An 11558-nucleotide genomic window follows, 5' to 3' on the forward strand; every position below is an offset into this window, starting at 1 on the left:
TACGTGCTATGATGGGGAATCTCGAAGATTTTGAACATGTTTGTCATGATATGGTGGAAAAATTGAGACTTCATGGAAATTGTTGGGTTATGGAGGTTTATAACAATCAAAGATGCTAGGTGGAGGCATGTTTGTGAGAATATTCTTTGCAAGGATGAGGAGCACACAAAAGTGTGAGAATATGAATGCCTGTCTAAATCAATTTCTTAAAATTCGCTTAAGTTTGCACGAGTTTGTTCAACATTTTGATAGGACAATAACAAAAATTTGTCATAATGAGACCAAGGTAGAGTTCGAGAGTAACAACTCATCTCCAACCAAACTCATTCTAATCAAGAAACATGCTGCCAATGTATTCACTAAGGAATCCTTCTTCAAATTTCATGATGAGATGAAGAATGTAGAGTTATATTTTGTGATTGGTATAATAAATAATGATACATTATAGTCATACACATTATCCAAGTTTAGATGCCCTAACTCTAGATGGGAATTAATCATTCAGATTTTTCATTTCCCTTAGAATTTGCATCATGTGAATGCTTTCATTTCCTTTATCTACAACCTTCACACATGAATTCAACCATTTGGACTTGATATTTATTGGTTCAAATACTTCAATTGGACTACATATTTGATTTAAATATGGAAGGAAAATTGATCATCACTTGTTGCCGAGAATCCATAAACTGACCTAATTTTAGCATTTTATGGTTGGTTATCAAGGATGCTCAACTTTCTTTTAGAATTTTCCTTTCTATATAATCCCAATAAAACCTAGTGTACTTTAGGTATTCCTACACATGCACATTATAACAAGTCCATTATTTATAGTCCAAATCAAGCTTATAACATACGGAATCAGTGCCATACACAACTCAAAATCCAAACCTTTTAAAATGTATGGCTAAATATGAATAATCAAACAGAAATAAAACCAAGTTGATGCAAAAGCAATGAAAACCATTCTCGAGGTACAAAGAAATGAGACCGTTTTGACCCCATGACCCTTTTCTAATCAGGCTACATTTTTTGGTATAATCCCAAAAAGACACTAGTCAATACCATTTGAAAAAGAAAAAAAAAAACCTCTAAAAATAAAAATGGGAGCAGTGTTTTTCAATCTTTCCCATCAGAGAAGTTAACCATACCATGAAAAGTTAAAAGAAAACTATAAACTGCATCAACCCAGCGAGTTACATTGTTGCTACTAAGGATTCAAGAGACTTGCTTTATCATTATCAACCATACAAGCACATGGATAACGGTGAATGGATATCAAGAAAAAAAAAGTCCAAAAAGAGGGAGTTTCCCACCATGAATGTTACACCTGAAGAGTCTAAGCAAAACATGGATCAATTCTATCTAAAAGTAGTATAAATAGAACATAAAACTTCTAAAACTCAGCTTCACTCAAAGTTCTCACATTACCCATTTCTGTCCCGCAAAAAGAGATAAAGAGAGTCTCACCACCTATTGTTGGGTGGTTTCACTTTGTATATCCTAACAATCCAGTTAGATGTTGTGAATGCCTCTTCCAAGTACTCGAGTTTGATATCCTTATTTCCAATTTCAACCCCCCTCGCACGATCATACCTGTCATTTGGAAAAGCCAGCACAAGAGTTTAGCTAACTAGCCTATGAATGCAACCAATCTGATAAAATAGAGATCTCCAACCAAATATTGTAGTATCCAAATGTGATTTGCCACCCAATACCTTTTCCAAAATTCATCTTTTTCTTGTGTTATGGACCCGGGTACAGGTGAAGATGTGTGAGTTTCATGTTCGTTTAATAACCTAATTTTTTATTTGTGTAAATTACAAAAATCATCGTTGCACCCATTTCTCAATTTAGCCTGTAAACTATGTTCAGATGTTAAATAGACCATTCTGTTAAGATTTTCCATCAAGATGGATAGACAAATTGTGACAAGCATGTAAACATGAAATATATCCAAACATATCATGTAAAACTCATCCCAACATCTATGTGCTAAATTACATGGATTTTGCCATTGATTTTTTGCGGAAAAATATTAATGAAAGAGCCTACTTGACATTTGGTCATAGTTTAGGATTGACATTCCAACCCAAAAAAAAAAAAAAAAAAATTGTTAGGGACTAAATTGAGATATGGGTGAAAGTACAGGGATGATTTTTGTGATTATCCTCTAATTTTTTTTTGCAGTTCTAAATCCTAGGCCTAGTTGAAGAATAGAATATCCAACTTATGTCTAAGGTCACTTAAAATCAATCGGGAATTTGTTTTTCCTTCACTCTTATTGGACAGATATACTGGGGACACATATATAAAACCAAATGGGCATAACATGAGACAAATATCCGGTATCGAAATCCTTTTTCATGTTAGGTCCAACATGGCACTTCATATACTTTTAAATGTCCATGTAACATGGATCTTTTCTTACAAAATCTTGCCTTAAACTCGCATAAGATAATGAGAAAAGTGGACTTCAAGCCTATTGTGGCATTTGATAAAGAAACCTTATATGTAACAAGTGTGTTTTGTTCACCTTCTGCAGCCATTTGTGAGATAACTCAGGAGTTTTGCAGAACTTGTATGTACATATGTATGTATGTGTATATATATATATATATATATATAGCATCAATTGGGAAACAATAAAGGAGGATGAATACTAGATTTTAAGGGAGTAAACATTAAACTTACCCAGGAGGTTTGCCATATTCTGTTTGCAGCTCTCCAAATCGATAATAAGATAGCTTGTACCTAAACACCAAAATATATAAATTATAATATTCTTGACTGGAACCTTGCATTACACTAAATCCATTAAAAGAAAAAGACTACATAAAATGCAAAATGAGAGATATTTTTAATTAAAATTCAAATCCAAGCATCCAAATTACTTCAATAGCAAGACAGCTTGTACCTCTAAACATCAAATATATAAGAAAATATAATATCCTTGGTTGGAACTTCGCATTACACTAAATGTGTTTAAAAAAATAAAAAGACATAAAAAGAATAAAAAAATCCATTAAATAACTTGCAAAATGGAAGAAATTTAATTAGAATTCAAATCCAAATATCCAAATTATCAGATTCTTGTTGATTCAGGAATCTACAAACATACCCACAAATTTCTCATATTGAATCATTGTTTGTCTGTGAATCACAACAATATATAGTTAAGAAGGAAAAGTAGGCTTTAATAAGATAAGGATTAGCCTTCCATTGGCCCTGAATAAACCACATGTACTAAATTACTTTCTTTTTTGTCCAATTGTAAAAATCAAACCCTGGATGCTCCCAATCAGGAAATTATGGGTTTGTGGGTACTAGGATAACCATGCCAAAATAAAAAGATGGGTAAATATATATAAGGCATGTTCCCTACAATAATTAACAAAAATTACCTGTATATGAGGCTTATACCTGAAGGTTCTTCTTTAGATGAGATTCAAAGAACATTAATTAGGCTCAACCTTGAGGCCCATGCCTTAAGGTCTGAGGCATGCATCTCAAGTGGGATCAACTTATGACATGGGCACAGGCAGCATGTCAGAGTTATCCAAAGCAAATCTTTATTTACAAAGCCATAACTTCAAGATTCCTTCTTCATAGGTTTAGCTTCTCTTATTTTTCTAATACCACATAACTTTTATATTTGAACATATCTAGAGTTTGAAAATTTATTTCATCTTACAACAAATTTCCTAGTAAATTTACAAAGTATTTGCAGCAAATAATTATGACTCGTTAGCAGCTGGTAATAGGTATGACCGTTCAAAATTCAAAAATTGTGCCAATTTTGACTCACGCTTTTAATTATGTGACACCCTTAAATAAATGATTCAAGCAATATGACAATATCAACATCATGCCTCAACTTTCACTTTTTAAAGCATACGATATAGAACTATAAATTTGGACAGAGAATGGAGAATCATATCTAGTGCAAAAGAATAAATCCATATTCATTAAGCATACTGAATATCGTCAAGGGAACGTTATTTGTAGATGAATCATATCTAGTGCAAAAGAATACATCCATATATTAAGCATACTAAATATTGTCAAGGGGAATGTTATTTGTAGATGATGTAATAGTTGAAGCTTCCTTTTTACAGGATGTACCATGATTTACAGATAAATGATACTCCGAAAAAGATTTAAGAAAATACTAGGATTCGTTTAGGCTAAGGCCATATATAAACCTTTGGGATATTGTTATAACACATTTTCAATTTAAAATAGTTGACAGATGTGAGAAATTTGCACAAAGGTACCAGTGCCGAGAAACTAGCAAAAGACAGTTCAACATCACTAGCTAATATAAGTCAAGGAACTTACATGAGACAATTCAACATCTTTGGTGCAGCACCTTTGTCAACACGATACTCGCCATTAACAAGATAATCAGGTTCCTTGATAACAGGGAAAACTCCACCACCAATCCTCACCATCCACAAAAATCTAGTATAAAATGAATAGGAATCATTAGTATATGACAACAGCATGTTCCCAGAAAACATGTAAAGACAAGGTCCATTCTACCAAGTAGGCATATCAAAAAATCAATACACATTCTAGAGACAAGACTGGCACTACTAATGTCGAAGATGGAATCACTATAAGCATAAATATTTCAAGATAAATACCCAGAGATGTAACATGGAGGAAAAAATCAGTAAAGTTGATCTTTGCCGCCTATTTTATACGTATGGTTGAGTTTTGCCATTAATGCACTCAATCACTCACATTGGTCACACTATGGGCCAAAGATGATAATAAATGATGATCCCAGTAACCAGAATAATGCCATTCTTAAGAACTTCCATTAGTGGCCAGATCAAGGAATAGTTTGGATGGTTTTAAACCTACTTTGACAAACTGTTGTTGCTGCCTATTAAGCAAAAAAAATAAATTCACAGACCATATTGTAGCCCAATCCAATTTTTTTTTTTTTTGATGGGTAAAGCAAGAGAATAATATAAAAAGAAATGAAAACAGTGCAATCCAAAGTACACAGGAAGTATATAATGGACGCCTAAAGACACCACCAAAAGAATAGAGGAGCAACAAAAAACAACACCCCCCTCAATAAGAGTCCAACCAGTCAACAAAATTTACAACAGAAAGAGAACCAAAAGCTATAAACGACCTAGGCCAAGCCCAAAGATTACAAAGAAGAGAGTGTTTCAACCCTTGAAAAGAATGCTTAAATCTATGTTAAGAAGAATTTTACACCTAGAATCAGACTGACTAAGTTTGACTGCTAAAGATGTTCAAATCTTCACTAAATGTTTCAGTTTAGATTAAGAGGAGCACCTTAAAGAAAATAAATGATGTTTCAGAAAACAAATATGTAATTTTGCTTGTCTTACTTGTTAATATCATCAGAAGAATAACCCGTAACACCTCCAAAGACAACTAGTACATAATCCACATCAAGTGATCTCATTATCTCATATGCTTCATCTTCATAAGATGACATTGCACGTCCAACAGTAGCGATGTGTGTGTTGTTCCAGGTGTTGTTGTCAACAATAACAGTTCTGTTTCCCATGGCTGTGATCTGGTACCCATAATCCCACCAGGACATCACCTTGGCATCTGGAGGAGTATTCTGCCGAAGCCAAAAGTACGCTTCACGATAATCATCAAAGATGACCCTGTTGCCATAGGCACCCCTTGCAGCCAAGACAATTGATGGAGATGAGTATGCCTCTGATGTAACCCAGGTACAGTGGGTAGCATATTTACAGAGCAGATAAAAAGCACCAATGAGCAGTGCAATGGCTCCATTTCTTTGGAAAGGCAGAGATTGATCAAGTGAAGCCTGGTCACGAGAAAAATGTAAGCAAGGTTTTTTTATACATAGCTGCCAAATAAATAAAACCAAAAACTTTTCACACAATATTTGCAAGCCAGAAACATAGTTTAACAATATGGTGATAGCTGGATTTGGCTATAATAGCAAATTACCAAATTAAGGAACCTAGCATCTAAACATCATATCAAGCTCCAGATATGACAGTATTCCTTTTTCTTGTCTTCTCATACAGAGCAAAACTTAACCAGTCATCACTCTTACCGTCTCACAGCAAGTCCAAATATAATAGTGGATACAAGAAAAAGGACAACCAGCATTTAACAGACTCCTTGATGGTACAACTCAGATGTAATGCAAGAGCAACAATTAGATACCATTTAAATTGGAGGCCTTTTAACTTTTACTCAAGCAGACAGAAATAGTAAAAGTCCACACAATGATTTTAGTAAGGGGAAAACTGAAGCTCCATTGAGTAAAACTAACTTGTCTTTTTCCTCTAAAGTAATTCTAAACAATAAAAGCAAGGATCTCAACAGCATTGATTAGTACTAAGAAATCATGTTTAACCATGTACTCACAAATTACACAATACAACAGATTTACCAATTCAGATAACCTTCCAATATAGGTCAAGGACTTTTCAACCAACTAGCTTCCATTTATCCTCTGATTTTTAGATATATTGTCATGCAAAGACTTTTTTCCTTACAAGAAGGTGCATCCATTGAAACTTGAGCAGGGGAAAAATGCATATCCCAAATTATACTGCTTGAAGTTATTTCATTGCAAAAGAATCAATTAATTATTCAATTTAACTATAACTTAAGTTCATAAAACATGTCTTAGTGAGAAGCACTAAACATGTCATTAAATTACTCACCTCCGTGAGGAAAACATCGCTTCCACAAAACAAGCTTTAGCTCAATCAATATATCACAATACCAACAATATAGTGGACTCAATTTTTATCAGACTGCTTACACAAAAAGATTTTCTTTTTGTATTTTTCCTTTTAGAGACATTACCAAGTACATAATACTTGCAGCAACATGATTTATATCCTTCCTATTTCATTTATTAAAAGAATAACTTGAAAATCCCAACATCAAATCATTTTGCCTATCCTGTCCTTGCTAATCACTATGGAGTTCATTGGCATCATGAAGTCAATGCAATGATCATTTTCCTTCCACAAAGCTGTTGGCACTTAGTTGTCACTTGATAATCATATCATGTATCATTTCCTTACTTCTCTGTATTATGTATGGTAAGTCTTTTGCATAATAAAAAATAAATAAATAAACACAAACACACACAAATGACATGTTTATCGAAATAATGATGTATAAAACAATATATAACAACTTTCATTAAAAATGGTGAAGTTAAACAAGGTAATTATATGCATTCATCAATATCATAATATAAAGTCATTAAATACTATAGCTTGTACAAAATCAACTTAACAAAATATGGCATTTTAATGTGTAAATTCATCATAAAATTCATGAAATAAAATTCCAAAATTAGTAACTATAATTTTAGTCCTAAGCCCCAACCAGTTTTCTGTAGATGTTATCCCAAAAATTCCAATTCCTACATATCCCTAACCCTAACCGATACTGAAAAAAGTTATGATACTAAGATTCTTGCCTTCACTCAATATACCTGTGTCGACATGACTCAACATGGGTGTGGATATGGGATCCCTATCAGATACTCCTACTTTGCTTAGGATATGACTTTAATTCCAATTGATTTCTTTTTTTTTTCAACTTCCTTAGCAAATAATTATATTGAATGAAAGAAAGAGTTTGCCAAGAAATGGACTTCACAAAAATATTTAGGAATAAGAAAGAAAAAATCGGGATGAAAGATAAAAGAGCAGAATTTTTATTAAACTTTAATCTTCAAACAAACCTTTGACAGCACGTGTATAGTGCTTTCAGATAGGGTGACTCTCTCGCTTCCATTACTTTTTGTCATCAATTTCTAAACGCATTTCTTGAGAAACTACTAAAAGTGATCAAAGATGTTTGTATCAGAGAATCATGAACCGTGATGCTGTAAAGTGTGCCATTATTTGTGTCATAAAATATGTTATCATCATATGTTAGCAGTAACAAACAACTGAGTAACAATAGAAATACCAGCTCTAGTGACAACGAGATTAAAGCATTACTAGTGTCAAACTTTGAATACCCCAAAATACTATGGCAGAAAACTAAACAGAGAGAGAGAGAGAGAGAGAGAAAGAGAGAGAGAGAGAGAGAGAGAAAGAGAGAGAGAGAGAGAGAGAGAGAGAGAGAGAGAGAATGATGCAGGCCTTAATAATGACCAAGCTCAACAGAAACCACTACATCCACCATCCGGCACAACTAAAGATACCAAAAATCTAGAGGAACAGGAAGAGCCTTTCCACTACTACTCACCTTAGAAGACGCCTTTCCGCTAGTGGTACCTTTGGTAGAACCAGTATGAGCAACCTTGCTCTTTGTCCTTACCAACTGAGTCAAATTCTTTATAGTGGCAGAAACTGCAATGGCACTGATAAGGCACACTGCAGGTGTAGCAACAAGAATCAACCGAACCATGACACCAGCAAAATACATGCTTGTGAGACCATACATAACTATGAATATTGTGGCATCAGATAACCGCTTGAAGCAGAAATACAGCCCCGCAGGGAATAAGAAAAGTAGGATATGAAAATCAAACATGAACGATGACCAAGCTGTTGGCTGATGCTCAGATACAGATGCAATTATTGGGATGTGATCCTTTGCATATGTTGGATCGAGCAAAGAGTAAAATCGACCTGTCCATGGAGAGATATACCCAGATGCAGTACCAACTCCCAGTGCAATGGCACCAACACCAACTGCACATGTCACAGTAATCCTCAGGAAGGCTTGAAACAATTTTGTATCACTTAGCAGGTGCTTAACCCAATCTAAGAAGTAAAATACCTGCATCAAGAAAAATGGTTGATCTTAGCACATTGTCCACTAGCCCAATCAATAGAAACAGAATTAACAGATTTGATAAGAAATGCAACTATTAGATGGAAAGAAAAATAATACTTATGGAAACCATGTAATGGACAATCTTCTATAACCAAAAAACAGCTCTTAACCATTTACAACCATCCACAACACTGTTATGATACCTTAAGAGTCATAGAAACCAATATATAGGACAACTACAGATGCATCAATATACATTTGAAACAAAAAGTATTGACATTTAAAATTCTAAAATTACTTCACAATCAAGAAGAAGGGTGGAAAACCAGTTAATGATGCAAAAGAAATGGAACACCAATTGGCAATAATTGCAGGTTAAATACTCTTTTTCTTTTAATTTCTAAAAACACTTCAGGAAAACTCATTTTGGATAAGTATACCATGATAAATATATCAGCAAAGTTATCTTTCTGCCCAAACATTTCTTGACATGATTGGAGACAAAAAAGAATGAATAGCTAGTTTAGTAGTGGAAATAAAGATAGTATTTGCAAAGGCATTTTCATTTTGAAGAACAACACCGAAGAACATGATCATTTATGAATTTGCGTAAATTGTTAACATGCTTACATTTATTTTTTTAAATGACCAATCTTTAGAAAATGGGCTGACAATGTGCTAACAAACACATTACCAATGCTGTCTCCATTTCTTTCTGTTTTCTCAAACAGAAAGCCATTCTCATTTCCACTTCCAACCAGACCCGAAAATGTCAAGCAAAAGTAAACAAAACAAGCAAGAAACAGCCCATTAATTACAAATCATTATAAAAAAACATGCATATGTATGTAGGGAAAGTTTGATACCTGCATCAAGAAAAACACACCCATCGCAGCCATATGCTCCCCAGACTGCACATGCTGAAAGCCCACAAATCGAATCTGCATAGCAAGAAGCATTCCCAATATATACATGCAGTTATACGCCACATACAACCTCATCGAATACCTGCCCGTAATCAAAAGCACCATGGCATAAAGCGGAATCAAATTGATAATAAACACATAACCACCCCAAGCCGAAACCATGTAGAAGTATCCAAAAGCCGAAGCCAGGGCCCAAGCAAGCGAACCCGTGTTGACCGCCTTAACAAACAAGTAAAATGTCAATAACAAAGCAAAAATCGCCACTCCCTCGTTGTCATAAGACCCCGCCACCGATCTCGAGATGTAACCAGGGCAAATGGCGATCAATGCCGCTGCAACCAGGCCTGCGCCCGAGTCCCAAAGCTCTTTCCCAAAGAAATACGCGACAATGGTGGTGTTTGATGCGAAAAACGGAGCAGTTAGCACGCAAACTTCACGGATATGGACCGCGAACCGGAGAAATCGAATAATTGAGTAGATCAGTGCTGCTGTGACCATCAGTCCAGGATAGAGCGTGCCGCCGATGATTCGACCGAGAGGGTACCAGCTCTCGGAGTCGAACCAATTCCAGAACTCGTAGAATCCCTTCTCGGTCAAAAAAACAGTGGTTCGGTAATTGAAGTAGGGATCGAACTCGTGGATCATGCTCTCGTAGCGGAGGACACTGAAGAGCCTGGTGATGAAGGCGAGGATGTAGACGAGAGTGAGGATGGAGACCCGGATCAGGAGCTCCTGCTGCTTGGTCTTGAGCTTCAGGGATTTGAGGGAGAGATCTGGCTTGAAGAAGGCGGATTGGAAGGTTGATGCGGTTGAATTCGATCCAGATTTGACGCCGTTGACGGCCTCCATTTTGCCCACCATTGTGGTGGAAATCGAGGGTGGGAGTTTTTCTGGGTGGTTTTGTCGGGAAACAAACAGGGGGGTTTTAGGGAGGGAGTCAAACGTAAACCCTAGATACTAAAAGCGAAAGACTTTAGGAGGGAATCATGTAAGAAAGGGAGAACCTAGAATCCAAAGGAAGAAGAAGGTGGAGAAGGCTCTACCTCTGAATCAAATAGGAATCTTCCATATCTTTCTTTTTAGGGTTTTTGTTTATCAGTATACTCGATTGACTTGTGAATTTACATTGAAATAAATAAATAAGGAGAGTTTAATCCTAACCCACTAACCCAAAAAGGGGTGCATATTATATTACATATTGTAGTAATGTGTTTGGAGGAAGAAGAAAAAATACATGTAACGAATTTTCTAGGTCAAAAATATGTAAAATAATGTAAAAATAAAATAAAATTCATTGTTTCCCAATTATAAATTTTATATACAAATGAATTTGGTTCATAGTTGAATTGTTTTTAATAATTTAAATTATTGGAAATATTTAGAAGTTATATCAAGATCTAAATATTTATGATTGTTGTCATATTTATATATATATAAAAAATAGAACAATAGGTTGTTTAATTAAAAAGGGAATTTGTAATTTAGAATCAATCATTTGATGAACAAATTTCCCTACGGATATTAAAAAGTTTAGTTTTGAAAATTTTTGTGGTTCATCTTTCAATCACAATTGTAGATATTCTACTTTGTAATCTTCTTTTATAATAATAATAATAATAATAATAAAACTTATTTTCTTCACAAATAATATACTAATTTTCTTTATTAGATTTGGTTTCTAGCTTCTATTAATTGTCCGAGGTATAATAATAATAATGTGTCACATTAATTAGGTTGCTATAAGTTGAGTGGAGTCATGATATGACAAACATAACTATCAAAAGCAATGTGGAAGAAACAAAAACCAAAAGTATTTTGGGAGGCCCATTTGCAAATAATATG

The 11558-nt window shown here is 34.5% G+C and overlaps 1 protein-coding gene across 1 annotated transcript; it reads right to left on the reverse strand.

The window, feature by feature from the left end:
* Positions 1–1155: 1155 nt before the first annotated feature.
* On the reverse strand, positions 1156–10827 carry LOC117904539 (dolichyl-diphosphooligosaccharide--protein glycosyltransferase subunit STT3B). Its single transcript, XM_034817200.1, has 6 exons — positions 9657–10827; positions 8257–8793; positions 5376–5830; positions 4342–4464; positions 2695–2754; positions 1156–1596 (listed from the first exon to the last, which is right to left on the reverse strand). The coding sequence occupies exons 1-6, from the start codon at positions 10575–10577 to the stop codon at positions 1467–1469; spliced, it is 2226 nt and encodes a 741-aa protein (XP_034673091.1). The 5' UTR covers positions 10578–10827; the 3' UTR covers positions 1156–1466.
* Between the last annotated feature and the right edge of the window lie 731 nt (positions 10828–11558).

Source organism: Vitis riparia, chromosome 17 (assembly GCF_004353265.1).
Source record: "Vitis riparia cultivar Riparia Gloire de Montpellier isolate 1030 chromosome 17, EGFV_Vit.rip_1.0, whole genome shotgun sequence".
Classification (NCBI taxonomy): domain Eukaryota; kingdom Viridiplantae; phylum Streptophyta; class Magnoliopsida; order Vitales; family Vitaceae; genus Vitis; species Vitis riparia.

Excerpts from the sequence above, each read along its gene's own strand:
- LOC117904539 (XM_034817200.1), bottom strand. The coding sequence starts at position 10,577 with ATGGTGGGCAAAATGGAGGCCGTCAACGGCGTCAAATCTGGATCGAAT. Across the intron at positions 8,794-9,656 it reads GTGTGTTTTTCTTGATGCAG|GTATTTTACTTCTTAGATTG; the intron begins GTATCAAACTTT and ends TTCTTGATGCAG. Across the intron at positions 1,597-2,694 it reads GAATATGGCAAACCTCCTGG|GTATGATCGTGCGAGGGGGG; the intron begins GTAAGTTTAATG and ends TCCAAATGACAG.